Source organism: Aulostomus chinensis, chromosome 7 (genome assembly GCF_037954235.1).
Source record: "Aulostomus chinensis isolate RoL2024-O1b breed Wild chromosome 7, RoL_Achi_v1.0, whole genome shotgun sequence".
In the NCBI taxonomy this organism is placed as follows: Eukaryota; Metazoa; Chordata; class Actinopteri; order Syngnathiformes; family Aulostomidae; genus Aulostomus; species Aulostomus chinensis.
The window spans coordinates 791603-810154 of record NC_141326.1 but is presented as its reverse complement, the minus strand read 5'-3'; the positions used below and the strand labels follow the sequence as shown (position 1 = coordinate 810154).

Here is an 18552-nt window from a genome sequence, read left to right as displayed (position 1 = left end):
TGGTGAACCTCTCCAGGACCACCAGACTCTGCTGTAGTTGATGTTTAACTATGGAGAGCAAATGTAACATCACATGATCGCGTCATCACACATTCTAATGTCCAGTCAGCACTCACTTCCTGTAGGACGCCACGGAGCCACACCTCAAATAAAAGATCAACTCCAAAACTCCCTCCACCAGTCCGTTGTCTACAGGGCCCCGTCATTAGTGGGCTGCTGGCCCCCGCTGGCCCCTGCTGGGTCCTGCTGGGTCCTGCTAGGCCCTGCTGGGATCTGTCAGAAAGGGAGCCACAGTTAGACCACCGGCCTCTCACAACAGATACTTGCCATGAGGCCTGACAACTTTCCTGGACCTTGTAAAGGTGACTGGCCTCTCCATCAGTTCATGATGTTTGAAAGAGTTGATTTATTGATATCAGTCAGGCTGAAACTTAGCCGTCTGCACTAAAACGGCTTCATACAGTCGACGAACCGCCGCCGGGAAGTCCCTTTCACCACACTGCTGGTCTGACGTGGACCTGAAGCCTTCAACCATGCAGCAACATTTTTGGTTTGCAGACCGATTCAGGTCTACCACCTTAAACCTGCTCCCATCAAATGATTCACTCATAAGAATCTACACTTTATTTTTCTCACACACATTGATTGAAAGCTTTCATGTCCCTCAGAGGTTCTTCAGCTGCAGGAAACATTCAGGGGTTAAATCTGCTCCACGAGTGTGAGAGCTCACCGTGTCATGACGAACCGCCACGAGCACGGCTGCCTGTGAGAGGGGCGTGTCCATGTGCAGGGGAGACCGGGGACAGTTGGAACTCTCTGAGTTCTCCAATGCATCAAAAACAATTTACACAGGAACACTTGCATTTCTAAATGATCAGGGACAGAAGCACTGCAGGCTAAAATTGATCTGAAGACACTCGACTGTAACAATGTCCTTGTGATGGTTTCAAATGTCCATCATGCCATTTGTCACTCCCTCTGTATTTACTGCGAGCTGCAAAGGGCCAGATCACCATGGCAACAACAAAGGTGTCACTGATGACCAAAGGTAGAATGAGTACGAAAATATTCTACTCAAGTAAAAGTACTGTTGCTTCGATTACATTTTATTTAAGTGCAAGTAGAATTACCAGTCTAAAAAATTACTCAAGTAAAAGAAAAACAATTAATTTAAAGTAAAGTTACTCAATCTCTTGATTGTGGGGGGGGGGGGGGGGTCTCCTGTGCAGAGCATGAACAGACACCAGGATTTGGACGAATCTCAAACTCGTTGCTTTCCCTCAGATAGACGAGATCGGGTCTGTTCAGAGTGGTGGTTTACGGTTGGCTGTGCCAAGTCTCATCCACCATAATCAGGCAGGCTTCATGAGGAATAGGACATCAGTCCATAATGTTGGACTCCTGTGTCACCTCATGCGGCGGCGCCTAGCTGCCATTTCCTTGGATGCAGAGAAAGCCTTTGATAGGGTGGAGTGGCAATCTCATTTTGGCTTCCACTCTAACTTCATCAAACGGGTAAAAATGTTCTACAAAGAACCCAAAGCAGCTGTGATGACAAATGGAATCATCTCCCCTTCTTTGATGCAACCCCAGGAACTCGACGAGGATGCTCACTGAGCCGTGACTCCCTCTTCTATTCTTAGAGGTCCTGGCAGTGTCTGTTCAAGCACATCCTGGAGTGAGAGGAGGACCGGGAGGTGGCAATGAACATGAATTATGATGACATGCTGATGCTAGTTTGGCAGTGGGATCTGAGCCTTTAAGTTCTCTGCCACATTTGATGGATACACAGTCCTTCTCAAAATTCTCAGGCTCCTCATCAGCTGGAGCAAACCTGAGGCGTCACCCTTGGCAACAAGCGTTCTGAGGATATCGACAAAATGACAGCACGGACCTGTAGGCCCCTGCTCCAGGGGATAAGAACAACCCTTGGTAAGTGGAGAGAACTAAGACCAACTTTATTGGGAAAAATGAATGTAATAAAAATGATAGCTGCCCCACAGTTGAAGTATGTGGCAATGAAGTTACCAATGAATAACTACTAGATGATGTAATAAAACATTCTTGGGGGGTGCGAATCAAGCTGAGAAAGTTGTGTGTGCGTACAGAGGAGGGAGGGCTGGGCCTCCCAGATCTCAGGTTGTACTGCTCAGCTCTGAGACGGCCAGAACAGCAAGACACTGGCACACTGCAGAAAACGAAGCAGCTGGGATGGACAGAGAAAGGAGACATGTTGGCCTCTCCACCACATTCAAGGGCTCTCACAGAAAAGAGCTAACATGACAAACCCAGTCCTTCCACATCCAAGGGATGTTTAGACCAGAGTACTAAAATGTTTCGACTCTCTCCAACGTGATTCTCCATTGTGGCGTAATTCTGCAGCTCAAACTGTTGTGTTCTCTTCATATCTATACACTGCCCTTCCTTGCATGGAGTAAAATGTCACGTACCAACCCGATGAAAAGTTCAATAAAAAAATTTGAATTGAAAAAAAACCTAGTTGCTTTAGAACAGGAAAATCTTTTATAATTAAAGTGCAAAGAACAAAATAAAACATGCTGACATCACTACAGTACCATCAGAAGATGGCGCTGTAGTCAGGCGACCATAATTTGATTGCCGAAAATCAGGACATTCAGCTCAGCAATGAGAGCCTCAAAGACGCCTGAGAAGTTCAACTCCTCCTCCATATGGAGAGAAAATGATGTGAGTCCAAAATACTATCAAGAACCAAAGACACAAATTCAGACAGGCAGTCAAAGGTCACTCAGAGGTCACTCAGAGGTCACTCAGTTTTATTTGCCTTCAATCAAGTTTCAATGGTGCAAAAACAACTGAAATCTCGGAGATGAAATAAGAACAGAATGACGTCTCTTCTGGGAGACAGCAGCTCTCTCCAAGTCCTCCTGGACAAACTAGAAATGATCTCAGGCCAGGATCACTTCATACTTTGTGGGATTTTTTTCTGCAGCTCAGTTGTAAACGCAGACATGAGCTTTGGCATGTTGGGACGCCGCTCACTCGTCAGGAGTTTCAAGAGCCGCCCACACGGCGGCCTCAAGGATGATGTCACATGCAGCAGTGCTCGAGTGCCGGTCAGTTTCATGGCCCAATGAAAACCAGGATATTTTCATCTTTCTTAAAAAAAACAAAACAAACTCAAACAAACACAGCCGGCCAGGACGGGATGTGAAAACAGGACATGTCCTGGGAAAAAGGACGTTTGGACACCCAGCGGTTTAGACAGCGTGGAGGAAGAAAACTGGAACATCAGGCCAGCACTTTTGACCAGAGATCTGAAATAATGAGGGGGCATTGCGGGGGCTTACCAGGGTGGCAGGGGAACCAAATGAGGGAGAGTCCAACCACCCATGACGCTGCACGCCTGGGGCCCGAGTGACTGACAGGGAGCCGCACTCAGGAGGAGCGAAGCTGTGTTTGAACTGCGTCGAGTTCACATTGTGCCGGATGTTCCAGTTCGGTGTTTCTGGGAGCGCCCGACATCACCAGTATGACTGTTTACAGGGGAGGAACCGGACGTCCTGGGGGAGCGACTCCACCTCATCTCCCAGCCAGCCTCCCACCTCTGAGATGGACGTCCCGTGGAAGCGTCTCCAGCTGGGTTCTGGTGTCTGACAACGTCCTTCATCACACAACATCCCTGTACAACTACTTAGGAGTACACAGAACTACCCAGTGACACAAGTACATGTTCACAACTACTACGGAGTACACAGAACTACCCAGTGACACAAGTACATGTTCACAACTACTTAGGAGTACACAGAACTACCCAATGACACAAGTACATGTTAATGTAATTCATAACTTCCCACCCTGGCAGATTCCACAGCCCCATTCAAGAAGCAGAGCTGCCATTTTGAAACATCGGCCTTCTGCTCCGATTCATGTGTGTGACGTTTATTTACTAAGTCTTTAGTAGAACCTGACCAGGAACCTCTGCCCAGGAAGCACCAGGACCACCTCTGATCATCACAAGTCAACTTTCCGGCGTGACCTTGGAGCAGGTGGCTGAAGCTCAGAATGCTACATCTGATGAGGGCAACTATGTGTTCTGTATGTTAATTATGTAGCCTGCTATTGCATGTAATTCTGAGCACCGTTAACTCAGTAACTGCGGTTAGAGTGTGTGTGTGTGTGTGTGTGTGTAACAGGACACCTAGTGAGGTATCAGGCAGGTTCAGACATGCAGCGAGGATCCCAGAGAGCACGCCAGCCCCACACAGCCCAAACCTGGGAGGCTCTGATGGTAACGACCAGCTCATAGTGTTGGAGCATCACAGCGCCCAGCAGACACCAGGACACCGTCACTGGTGCAGCTACCATCCGTCCAGGGCTGAGGAAGACTGGACAGCCTCAGTACCTGTGGCGTTTACATCACCGAATAACGCAAGGAGGACGACATCCTATTTCTAATGTGCTGTTTATTGAACACTCACACATACATGTCTCGTACAGACTGCTAGGCTGACTGACAGGAGTATCTCGCACTGCGTGCATCATGGAACTCCAGACTGCGTCACACATGCGCAGAAGGTAATATTATACACTTGAACATTTACTCTACATGACAGTACCCAGGACCACACAGTACATGTACCACATCACCTGCCAGTTGTTGCACTGACACGTCAGTGTATGTAGCATTTCTTCAGTTTTGGAGTTGGTAGAAAACAGAACTGTTGAGAATAAGGTGGCCTCACTTTCATGGAACTGATTTAACCTGAAAGACCGCAGGGTCCAGGAGGTTCTTCAGCTTTAATTCTAATGAGTATTTGAGAATGAGAGGAATTAGTCAAGTCAGGTTTATTAGTGTGTCACCAAACCCCAACCAAAGTCCTGTCCTGACTCTGTCCAAGTAGAGCAGGTCCAGCACCTCCCTCCTTCAATGAAACTCCACCCAACAATTCTCCATCAGCAGCACATCCTGCAACAGCAGCCACCAGAACCTTCCTTTACCAGGCAGGAAGGTGGAGCAGATCCAGGATCAGTGGGGACGGAGAGAGAGCAGGAGAGCAGGACAGAGACAAAGACAGAGAATGGAGGAGGACAGAGAGATAGAAGGAAAGAGAGGGACAGAGATAAAGAGAGAGAGAAAGGAGGAGAGACTGATGGACAGAGACAAAGACAGAGAATGGAGGAGGACAGAGAGACAGAAGGAAAGACAGGGACAGAGATAAAGAGAGAGAGAAAGGAGGAGAGACTGATGGACAGAGACAAAGACAGAGAATGGAGGAGGACAGAGAGACAGAAGGAAAGAGAGGGACAGAGATAAAGAGAGAGAGAGGAGGAGAGACTGATGGACAGAGACAAAGACAGAGAATGGAGGAGGACAGAGAGACAGAAGGAAAGAGAGGGACAGAGATAAAGAGAGAGAGAAAGGAGGAGAGACTGATGGACAGAGACAAAGACAGAGAATGGAGGAGGACAGAGAGACAGAAGGAAAGAGAGGGACAGAGATAAAGAGAGAGAGAGGAGGAGAGACTGATGGACAGAGACAAAGACAGAGAATGGAGGAGGACAGAGAGACAGAAGGAAAGAGGGACAGAGATAAAGAGAGAGAGAAAGGAGGAGAGACTGATGGACAGAGACAAAGACAGAGAATGGAGGAGGACAGAGAGACAGAAGGAAAGAGAGGGACAGAGATAAAGAGAGAGAGAAAGGAGGAGAGACTGATGGACAGAGACAAAGACAGAGAATGGAGGAGGACAGAGAGACAGAAGGAGAGAGAGGGACAGAGATAAAGAGAGAGAGAAAGGAGGAGAGACTGATGGACAGAGACAAAGACAGAGAATGGAGGAGGACAGAGAGACAGAAGGAGAGAGAGGGACAGAGATAGAGAGAGAAAGGAGAAGAGACTGATGGACAGAGACAAAGACAGAGAATGGAGGAAGACAGAGACAGAAGGAAAGAGAGGGACAGAGAGAAAGAGGGAGAGAAAGGAGGATAGACTGATGGACAGAGACAAAGACAGAGAATGGAGGAAGACAGAGAGACAGAAGGAAAGAGAGGGACAGAGATAAAGAGGGACAGAAAGGAGGAGAGACTGATGGACAGAGACAAAGACAGAGAATGGAGGAAGACAGAGAGACAGAGGGAAAGAGAGGGACAGAGATAAAGAGAGAGAGAAAGGAGGAGAGACTGATGGACAGAGACAAAGACAGAGAATGGAGGAGGACAGAGAGACAGAAGGAAAGAGAGGGACAGAGATAAAGAGAGAGAGAAAGGAGGAGAGACTGATGGACGGACGGGGACGTGAGCAGGTGGAGCTACGGGTGGCAGCTGGAGGCTCTTCAGGTCTGGAGCCTCCTCCAGCAGCACCAGGATCTGGGATGAGGGGAAAAGACGACCAGCTAGTAACACGTATGAGGACAAGAGGAGGAGAGAGAAGCCCAGTGCATCATGGGAGATCCCCAGCAGTCTGAGCAGAGAACTCTAGGAACCAGCAGGAACCCTGCATCCTGGCAGTGAAGGGTTCTAGCTGGATCATAGGGGACTAGGAGCTCTGTCAGGGATGAAGGAGCCTGACTGTTGAGGACTTTGATGGTGGAAGAAGAATTTTAAATTCTGTTCTGAATCTGACAGGGAGCCATGCAGAGAAGCAGTCCAGGAGAGACCTGGTCTCTGCTACCAGTTCTAGTCAGGGGGGCAGCAGCGTTCTGGACCAGCTGGAGGAGAATTAGCCATTTTAATATAAATGCTTGTGTCAATACTAAAAATATACTACTTAGTGTGCAATAAGCTTCATAAATTGTATTTGATTTAATTTCTTTTGCAATGCTGAACATTTATGTTGAGACATTTTATCAGGGCCCCATCCTCATTCTCTCAACAAGAACATGAGATACATGTCTCAGATGGGACACTGTGGGCTGTTGATGCATACAAAGAGGGTTTTCTGGACCTGCTGGACCCGTTATTGTGATCTGGTTTACAAATAAAAATGTCTTGATGAAGATTTTGACCATCTGAGAGGACACTTGAGAGTTGTGCACTGTCCCACTGTCAACCTTCCCAACACTCAGATTATTTGCCTCCTTCGCCCAAAGAAGGACAAGCTGACACTCGTCCAGTTTCAAGCCTCTACGAGTGGCAGTCTCAGTTGTGGGTCTTTGTGTGCGACGACAGTGTGATGACCACACTGAGGGAACACGTGTTGCAGCATACAACCACATGCTGTCCCTCCTTTGTGTCCTCCTCTTCAGCGCAAACTCCCCATGTCTCCGCCTGGACGTCGTCTCCTGAGATGATGAATTCTCCTCCACAGCGACAGAAGTATGTATACACACCCGCCTCTGGCAAGTCATACAATCACACACACACACACACACACACACACACACACACACACACACACACATACACAACTTCAAACTGGAGTTTTGGACTTGTACAGTAAGCTGCTGTTTTCATTTCTTTTCAAGTGAAGATAATAATCCTTCCTCCTTCTATTTGTTAGAAAGTGATGACCTCTGGCCCTGTTGGGTGACCAGAGGTCAAAACCTCACTGTACAAGTGTGTTGGGGGCGTGGCCAGTCCACTCAAGGTACCTCCATGGGTTAAATTCATGATTCAAGCAGAGGTAACAACATAACACACATTTTTAACCAATCATCTTCCATCAAATAAAAGTCAGTGGTCAATGAAATGTTGTCTTATCATAGTTACAGGGGGTGTGGTCACCTGAGCCAGCACCAACAGGTAATACCTGGCCCTGCTCGCCGGCCCCGCTTACAAAACACCGAACAAAATACTGCCCATGGAAGAGCCTACAGCACAGGTGTCTGCCGGCCCACCAACCCGGTGCTTCTACCTGTTCTCTGGTTGACACCTGTTGTCTGCGTGGTTTTGTTATCAAGGAGAACAACCGCGAAATAAAGGCTTCCCCAAACGGAAGCCTGGTTGCTCTGAGGCTGAACGACATGAAAGTAGCGCCGAGGTTCCCTGTCATACCCAAATCCCCACCGGGGGCAGCGCCAGGCTGATGACAGCAACAGAGTGTTTTGGTGTGTTTGTAATCACCAGGATTCCAGGACATGTCCTCCAGAGACACCGTGGAGTCGACGGGCCAGTCCTGCTTCAGTTCCCCAGCTACAAGAACATGAACACATTTTCAGGGTGGTAGTGGAGGGAAGGCAAACATCAAACAACACAAAGCAGTCAAGTCTGGACCAGGTGACCATCAGGTCATGTGAGCACCAGTGGAACAGAACCGGTGCTGAAGTCAGCCACCACTGACCTGTGACACACGCTAACAACAGCTGAACACTCCACAACTGGTGGAGGAGGGGGTGGAGGGATGGTGGATGGAGGGGTGATGGATGTATGTATGTATGTATGTATGATGGGTGGATGGATGATGGGTGGATGGATGATGGGTGGATGGATGATGGGTGGATGGATGATGGATGGATGGATGATGGGTGGATGTATGATGGAAGGATGGATGGATGATGGGTGGATGTATGATGGCTGGATGTATGATGGCTGGATGGATGATGGCTGGATGGATGATGGATGGATGATGGGTGGATGTATGATGGATGGATGATGGGTGGATGTATGATGGCTGGATGGATGATGGATGGATGATGGGTGGATGTATGATGGATGGATGGATGATGGCTGGATGTATGATGGCTGGATGGATGATGGATGGATGGATGATGGGTGGATGTATGATGGATGGATGGATGATGGGTGGATGTATGATGGCTGGATGGATGATGGGTGGATGTATGATGGCTGGATGGATGATGGATGGATGGATGATGGATGGATGATGGGTGGATGTATGATGGATGGATGGATGATGGGTGGATGTATAATGGATGGATGGATGATGGGTGGATGTATGATGGAAGGATGGATGATGGGTGGATGTATGATGGCTGGATGGATGATGGGTGGATGTATGATGGCTGGATGGATGATGGGTGGATGTATGATGGCTGGATGGATGATGGATGGATGGATGATGGGTGGATGTATGATGGATGGATGGATGATGGGTGGATGTATGATGGCTGGATGTATAATGGATGGATGGATGATGGGTGGATGTATGATGCAAGGATGGATGGATGATGGGCGGATGTATGATGCAAGGATGGATGGATGATGGGTGGATGTATGATGCAAGGATGGATGATGGGTGGATGTATGATGCAAGGATGGATGATGGCTGGATGGATGATGGATGGATGGATGATGGATGGATGGATGATGGGTGGATGTATAATGGATGGATGGATGATGGGTGGATGTATGATGCAAGGATGGATGGATGATGGGCGGATGTATGATGCAAGGATGGATGGATGATGGGTGGATGTATGATGCAAGGATGGATGATGGGTGGATGTATGATGCAAGGATGGATGATGGCTGGATGGATGATGGCTGGATGGATGATGGATGGATGGATGATGGGTGGATGTATAATGGATGGATGGATGATGGGTGGATGTATGATGCAAGGATGGATGGATGATGGGTGGATGGAGCCCCTCCTATCCAGTCAGGCCCAGCTCAGCAGGGACAGTGATAACGACTCTGAACCCTGAATAATTACTGCTAAACTCTGCCTCACTTTTAATTAGTGTTACACTGTGTGAGATAATTGCTGCTAAACTAACCGTGATTTAGCGCAGTGGAAGTGTGTGTGTGTGTGTGTGTGTTTTGGGGTTCTCTCTCACACGCACACACACACTCGGGGTGGAGGTCTGCCTGGCACACACGCAGGACTTCAGCACCGATGGCCACCTTCTCCTATGACAGCAGCTCGCTGCAGTACCTCCACACTTTCACCAGGTGTGGAGAAAGCGACGGTGCATTTGAGCGCCTCAGGTGAAGCTCTGTTCGTCTCAGCTCCCTGGGACTGTGAGGCTCTCGTGTGTGTTGAGATGACAGAGACTCTCATTCATCACAGAAGAATCACAGTCGCAGACACGGAGCAGAAACGGCAGCTGAGCTCCAGAAAACCCACTGCTGGTCACAAGGTTCCCTCCCTGAGCCTGTGAGCACAACGCCGTCATGTGGTTATGAGCAGGGACCAGACTTGTAGTTCATATCACGTCAACCTCTTTTCAGAGAGGTCAAACGGGCAACTAAAAGTTTGATTTGAGTCTCTGCGCGTCCCGACTGCCATCCAGTAAACAACGTCATTATTACTGCCGAGGGACTGAGATGTTTCTCGCTGGTTTAGGGTTCTTAACAGCGCTAACGTGAGGGAAACATGTCGAGTGTCAGTTTGAAGTTCTGAAGAGTATGAGGTGGTACCTCTTCTGTGCTGGTCGTACTGGCTCCTGCTGCTCTGATCACTCAGGATTCTCCAGGCAGCATCAACTTCTAGGAACCTCTTCATGCCAGACTCTGCCTCTGAAGGGCTCGTGTCCCCCCAGCGGTCAGGGTGATACTGCTCACACACACGGACACCGGACAGACACACACAATTGACAGTAAACACGTGTGTTGATGATTCCTATGCTGGTCTGGAGGACCAGAAGGGCTGACCAGCCAGGCTGAGCGGGCCACTTGCTAAAGGACAGCTAAGCTAACGGTTGCTCACTAACAGTAGCAATAGCTCAAGTTCGCAACTTTGCCCCCTGACAGGTTCATGTTGTTGTTAGGGCGTGACATCATCACCATGGAGGGGCAGCATGGTAACGTGGCCGCCTAGCAACCAAAAGGTTGCTGGTTAGGATACTTAACCCTAATTGATGACCCTGTGATGGACTGGTGACCCGTCCAGGGTGAACCCCACCTCTCACCTAATGTCAGCTGGGATAGGCTCCACCCCCCACCCTTATCAGATAAGCGGTATAAGAAATGGATGGAAGGATAATGGATCATCGCACTGGTGAAGAGATTGACCACATAACTTGTCTGTTTTATTCCCGCTATTCCACCTACGACCACATGTGGTTAGTTGGGTCAACCTGGTAACCAGGAGATGAGTTCCGTGCAGCAAGAGAGAGGGAGACACCTGCTGGCCAGGAGGTGAAAGTGTTGGCGACTGCAGCATTAATTCACTATTTCAGTGTGAGGGTTGGCTGCGTTCTGCTACCTGAACAGGTCAAAACCAGAGCAGCCACACTGCGTTTACCTGTAAGGCCAGTTTCTGGTATCTGTGTCTGAGCTGCTGGACAGAGTCTGATGGGCTGGCTCCCAGAACAGCATACAGGTCCTTGTCTGCTGCCTCACACATCCCTGCTCCAGTCCACACAAGGCACACCACCACCAGTCAGCTCCGTCGTGGTCCGGATGTTCAGGTTTCCAGCCTCCTTTTATTTCTCAAAGCTGCAAGATTTCAAACTTCAGAAACACGCAGAATGTGCAACATCAATTTAGACCAGCAGACTCCACAGGTGAAACTACTGCTCTCCTATAAACCAGGCTCCGGTCCAGGTGTGCTTGCTTTAGTTCAGGTCGGTGTTCCTCTCACCCTGAGCAGCTCGAGTTGCCCCTCAGACAACAGACACACAAGCCAGGTTCAGTCAGCCTGAGCAGCGACGGCACGTTGAGCGAGGAGCAGCGGGAGGGAGCAGGTGAGGAGCAGCAGAAGGAGCAGAGGTCATTCTGGTGAAGGTCAACTCTTTACTGACTGGTTAAAAAGATCCACAATACCATTTCTGACAGTAACTATTAATGCATTCAAATCAAGTGGCACGCCGGAAGTGAGGAGAAGAAGGTGCCGGTGCGCCCGCAGCAGCGGACATGTCACTCCGGGCTTCTCTCTGCCTCCGCCCGGTCACTGTACCTGCAACACTACGAGCTGCGTGTACTTCACGTGTACTACGGCCGGGACGGTCTCTTATTCAGTCATATGTTGATCTGACTGTTAGGTTTCCGACAAGCTGCATGCTCTGGTGTATTTGTAGTAACTATCGGATTTCACCGGAAAGCTTTAGCGAATTAACTGACTAACTAGCTAATTAACTGACTAACCAGTTGTGAGCAGAGCTTATAAACATGCAGCTCCTGGTATCAGAGTGACATACCTAAACCTGAGGAGCTGCCACCAGAGACACGACATACTGTTCAACAATGTTATGATTCCCCCTATCACATAGAACAAGCGACTTACAGTTCCGCCTGTGAATTGACTTCCGCTGGGATGTATTAACTTCCGGTACTTCCAGAATAAAAGGCAAAAGAAGTGAAAGGAAAACCCCTCAAATTTCGCCGTAAGTGTAAAACCAATTCAGAATAAAAATAAAGAAACGCCTCAGTAATTACCAATCCTTCGATGTGGGATCGATAAAGTGTTTTTTTATCCTAAGATTTTGTTTATCAGATATATTCAAACTTGAATATACTTAATATTTCATTTGAAAAACTATTAAATTATAATCTGAGACCAGAGCCTACCACTTGAGCAGCAAACACTGACTGACAGTGAACCGCCAACTGAAACGGTTTGAATATTTTTCCTTTATTTAACTTAACTTTTTAAGTAGAAATACTCTTGTAAAAGTAAATCATTCCATTTAAAGTAAAAGTATACAATCTTCAAGATGTTTTGTATTCTGTTTGCTTGGAGATTTTCTTGTCAGGTTTGCAGGCTTCACTTTTGAAGGTTCATCACTCTCAGGTTTTGACATGTTTTCCATGGTCAGCTTCTGCTTCTAATGAATCCATCATCCATCCATCATCCATCCATACATCATCCATCATCCATCATCCATCCATCCATCATCCATCCATCATCCATCCATCCATCATCCATCCATCATCCATCCATCCATCATCCATCCATCCATCATCCATCCATTATCCATCATCCATCCATCCATCATCCATCATCCATCATCCATCCATCCATCCATCCATCCATCCATCCATCCATCATCCATCCATCATCCATCATCCATCCACTTTCCATCATCCATCCATTATCCATCATCCATCCATCCATCCATCCATCCATCCATCCATCCATCATCCATCCATTATCCATCATCCATCCATCCATCCATCCATTCATCATCCATCATCCATCCATCCATCATCCATCCATCCATCCATCCATCATCCATCATCCATCCATCCATCATCCATCCACCATCCATCATCCATCATCCATCCATCATCTATCATCCATCCACCATCCATCATCCATCCATCCATCATCCATCATCCATCCATCATCCATCCATCCATCATCCAACATCATCCACCATCCATCATCCATCCACCATCCATCAATCATCCATCCATCCATCCATCCATCCATCATCCATCCATCATCCATCCACTTTCCATCATCCATCATCCATCCATCATCCATCCATCATCCAACATCCATCCACCATCCATCATCCATCCATCATCCATCATCCATCCATCATCCAACATCCATCCATCATCCATCCACCATCCATCATCCATCCATCATCCAACATCCATCCACCATCCATCATCCATCCACCATCCATCATCCATCCATCCATCGTCCATCATCCATCCATCATCCATCATCCATCCATCATCCAACATCCATCCACCATCCATCATCCATCCACCATCCATCATCCATCCATCATCCAACATCCATCCACCATCCATCATCCATCCACCATCCATCATCCATCCATCCATCGTCCATCATCCATCCATCATCCATCCATCATCCATCATCCATCCATCATCCATCCACTTTCCATCATCCATCATCCATCCATCATCCATCCATCATCCATCATCCAACATCCATCCACCATCCATCATCCATCCATCATCCATCATCCATCCACCATCCATCATCCATCCACCATCCATTATCCATCCATCCATCATCCATCATCCATCCATCATCCATCCATCCATCCATCCATCATCCATCCATCCATCATCCATCCATCCATCCATCCATCATCCATCCATCCATCATCCATCCATCATCCATCATCCATCCACTTTCCATCATCCATCAATCATCCATCCATCCATCCATCATCCATCCATCCATCCATCATCCATCATCCATCATCCATCCATCCATCCATCCATCATCCATCCATCATCCATCCATCATCCATCCACTTTCCATCATTCATCCATCATCCATCCACCATCCATCATCCATCATCCATCCATCATCCATCCATCATCCATCCATCCATCATCCAACATCATCCACCATCCATCATCCATCCACCATCCATCAATCATCCATCCATCCATCCATCCATCCATCATCCATCCATCATCCATCCACTTTCCATCATCCATCATCCATCCATCATCCATCCATCATCCATCCATCATCCAACATCCATCCACCATCCATCATCCATCCATCATCCATCATCCATCCATCATCCAACATCCATCCACCATCCATCATCCATCCACCATCCATCATCCATCCATCATCCATCCATCCATCATCCAACATCATCCACCATCCAACATCCATCCACCATCCATCATCCATCCACCATCCATCATCCATCCATCCATCGTCCATCATCCATCCATCCATCCATCCATCCATCATCCATCATCCATCCATCATCCATCCACTTTCCATCATCCATCATCCATCCATCATCCATCCATCATCCATCATCCATCCATCATCCAACATCCATCCACCATCCATCATCCATCCATCATCCATCATCCATCCACCATCCATCATCCATCCACCATCCATCATCCATCCACCATCCATCATCCATCCCTCCCTCCATGTTCTCCCTCTTCTCCTGTTGAGGGTGGTGGGGGTGGAGCCTATCCCAGCAGCCTTCCCCCTGGACAGGTCACCAGTCCATGGCAGGGCCAACACATAGAGACAGACAACCATTGGCTCTCCCAGCCACGCCTACGGTCAATTTAGAGTCTGGATTAACCTGGTCCCTCTTGATGTCTTTGGACTGTGGAGGAAGCTGGAGTACCAGAGAGAACCCAGCAGGAACAGGGAGAACATGGAGACTCACCCAGAAAGACCCCGTGCTGCAGCCGGGGCTCCACCCACAACCTTCTTGATGGGGGGCCACAGTGAGGACCACTGCTCCACCGGGCCGCCCATACTTCAATATTGTACTTTAAAAATACTGAATATCTAAAAAAATATATATACTTTGATACATCCACCCCTGCAGTCATACCACTGCTCTGTAACCTTCTGCATACTACAAATTTTACTCTTATGGACCATCGTTGCTTTTGAATTTTGAGAGTTTTCTGTGTGTCTGAATGGCTGCAAACCTCTGAACTCAGTATATGAAGACTCGGATGTGAAGTTCAGGATCATATTTTCTGTTGGAACTCTAGTCTCATGTTCCCTGCTTTTCTCTCCTATAGGAAGGATGCTGTATGACACTTGTATATCGTGTAATTTGAATGCAGTATGACAGAGTGTTGCTCTTAACCCCTGAAACCGCTGAAAGGAAAGAGCAATGCAGGACCTCATGCTGGGAAATTTGCCCCGAAAATGCAGCTCAGGACGAATCTGTTAATTGAAATGGGAACAGAGGGGATGAGGTGACACAATGACACCTTTTAGATTTGACTTCCTGTCTCTCACTCTTTTATGGCTCTTTAACAAGACCACAAAAGGGTTGGGGGGGGGGGGGGCGTTCTTGTGCAGCTAATTATTTCTTCATTTGGCTCAACTCGTCTTCTTCACCATCCAAACCACGAGTCTGTCGAAACCAGTTTTTAGATGCACGACTTTTTAGTCTCGTCTAATTCGCACCGGCCTTTGTTGCTCGTTTGTAGTTCGCTAGAACATAATTGAATGTGTGTTTTTGAACAGTTACGTCATGTTTATTATTTGTAATAATTTTTAACATCACTATTTTGTCCAACAAAAGGTGGAAAGAACAGGGCTCTTCTGGACAGGAACAGCGCCAGTTTCATCTCCAGGTTCCAACAGATGCAGTGGTCAGTTTCTGCCAACAGTCTTGTGCCCACTGGTGCAGGAGTGTTGAGGTGAGCTCATGTCAGTACAGAGCACTTACATGTCTGCCTGACAACAGGACGAGGTCAAACTAGTTTGTGTCTGTTTAGAGACTTTGAAAATATGTGTTGAGTGGTCTTTGAGATGTGAATTCCTGGACATAACGTCAAAATTATTCTGACGCTGACTTTGATGCATGGAGCCAACAGTGTTGAGGGTTGTGTGTTGAATACTTTATGTGAACTACAAGCTGAAAATGTAGCACACACGCATAAAGAGTAATTATACTTTGATGTAGGTTCCCTTCTTCATCCACCTCATCACCATCTACAGTCTGCTGGGACTGATACACAATAATAATAATAATAATTATAATTATAAATTTGACACTAAATCAAGTTGGAAAGATATTGAACGATATTTCAATATGCAATCAGAACACGTGTTACTTCTCCTCCTGACACTTCCTTCACACCTTGTTAATGCTACAACAGGTCAATCCCCGCCCCGCCCCCGCCTCTTCACCAGCTACATCGGGTCCTGCAGCCTACCCAGGCTTCCACAGCAGCAGGGCCCGATCGTCGCCACTGTGTAGTCAGTCGCTGCCTCTGACACGATCCTCCCGCGTCTCCTCGCCAGCGTCTGCAGCTCCTCTATTGAACCCCATTTTTCGCTGCAGATATTCCAACTTGCTAGGCTGCCTCATGCAACTTAGATCATATACAGCCTGGGGAGTACTCACTATATTATACTAGTGTTCAAGGACGGGCACCCACGTGCTCATTGTTTCTCACTACATCCCAAGACTGAAATTCTGTTATCTACAATTATGGCATACAGAGAGAAGGCAGATCCTTTGTCTAGCACCATGATCCCCATGTGTATCCTCCAAAATCTGCACTCTCCTCACAATTATTTTTAAAATTTTTGATATGGTTTAAAAAACAAGCAAGTGCACAAAATACAGAAAAAAGAGAAGCAACAAAACTTCACAACAAGAAAGAGGGCAAACTTGTAGGAAATGATCATTTAAAGATAATAGATAAATATCAAATGTCCTAGCGGGTGGCCTGCCGATTCCTGTGGCAGCTGAGTTATTTGGGGGCACTGACGGTGTTGTGGGACTTGGAGAGAGGGCACTTTGTGGGTTATGTCCTCCGTTGAGTCAGGCTGTTCGAGGGAGCTCCTCTCAGGAGTACCGGCCGGCTGCTACAGCGTGCTGGAAAGACAAAGGCGAGGGAGTCACATGTAGAGCATCAAAGTCAATGAAATCGCACAAGAAGATGCTGTTTCATGGCATGAGAATGAGGAGGGAGGATGAAAATGGGTCAGTGCAGAGGGAACTGGAACCTGGCATTTATTGCCATGGTGATCAAATGTATTGAGTCCAAGAGATTTGGATGGACATCACCCCATCTTCATCGTGGTGGATCGCTCCGACTGAGTGCTGTAACTTTGGATGGACACTGTAAATACCTATCATGAAGGAATCCTAAAATAGAGAGGGTGGCAGTAATGTGACATGCATGGAAGCCAACTACCATAAAACTAGTCCACTGAAGAAGAAGAAGAAGAGGAAGAAGAAGAAGAAGAAGAAGAGGAAGAAAGCTTTCCTCACTTCCTGAATATTCTCATGGGTGGAGAGTTCAGATGTTTCCAAAGTTCAAGCTCTTCAACGGTGTTCCTCCTATCCAAACCTCAATAAGCATCTCCCTGTGAGTGCAAAGCGTGCTCACCGTGGCAAAGGATCTGAGCCACTCCTCACTGCCACCATCAGCACCAAGCTTGACCTCCAAATTCACCACAGACAAACAGATGACAGGGGATGAACTATTCACTTCCCTCCGCTGATTTGGAGGGATTCTTGTCAAGAATCCATCGTCGTCTGGAGCCTATCCCAGCATCTACGGGCGAGAGGCGGGGTTCACCCGAACAACCATTCACACTCACATTCACACCTACGGTCAATTTAGAGTCTGGATTAACCTGGTCCCTCTTGATGTCTTTGGACTGTGGAGGAAGCTGGAGTACCAGAGAGAACCCAGCAGGAACAGGGAGAACATGGAGACTCACCCAGAAAGACCCCGTGCTGCAGCCGGGACTCGAACCCGGAACCTTCTTGCTGGGGGCCACAGTGAGGACCACTGCTCCACCGTGCAGCCCTGCTCCATACCTACTAAATTCAAATATACCCAGAGAATTCTTTTTTCTGGTAACTGTTTGGTTTAGAGTATTTTTAACTGACCTGTTCATTGCTCGGAGCATTCTATCCACAGTAGATCTCCCCTGATCTCCCTCCATTCCAGGACCTCCTGATATCCCAATGAATCATTGGAGGTAGTCCTGATATTCCATCTACTCCAAGTCATACAAGTGGGACAGGTCACATGTTTGGAACACTTCTGTCTTAAACCCAGTAATTTTCAACATCATGACAAATCACAGCCTCCATTCAATACGTCTGGAAATCAGAATGAGGACATAGATGCAACATCATGAATGGAGGGTTATTACAGCGCTCCGATAGGTTGAACCTGGCCTTGAAGTTTCTTGAAAGCAACTTGAGCGCTGGAGTTGTACCTCTGTGTTAAATGTCCTGTTTATCAAAATCAAGAACAAAC

The 18552-nt window shown here is 47.5% G+C and overlaps 1 protein-coding gene across 4 annotated transcripts; it reads right to left on the bottom strand.

The window, feature by feature from the left end:
• Positions 1–5740: 5740 nt before the first annotated feature.
• On the bottom strand, positions 5741–12091 carry dnajc24 (DnaJ (Hsp40) homolog, subfamily C, member 24). Of its 4 annotated transcripts, none has more exons than XM_086208015.1 (6): positions 12024–12083; positions 11468–11524; positions 11129–11322; positions 10303–10438; positions 8044–8112; positions 5741–7316 (listed from the first exon to the last, which is right to left on the bottom strand). In XM_086208015.1, the coding sequence occupies exons 3-6, from the start codon at positions 11228–11230 to the stop codon at positions 7120–7122; spliced, it is 504 nt and encodes a 167-aa protein (XP_086064141.1). In that variant the 5' UTR covers positions 11231–11322; positions 11468–11524; positions 12024–12083; the 3' UTR covers positions 5741–7119. The 4 variants fall into 4 exon arrangements, with proteins under 4 accessions (XP_086064141.1, XP_086064142.1, XP_086064143.1 ...); XM_086208016.1 differs by having other exon boundaries at positions 11129–11337; positions 12024–12043; XM_086208017.1 differs by lacking the exon at positions 11468–11524 and having other exon boundaries at positions 12024–12073.
• Between the last annotated feature and the right edge of the window lie 6461 nt (positions 12092–18552).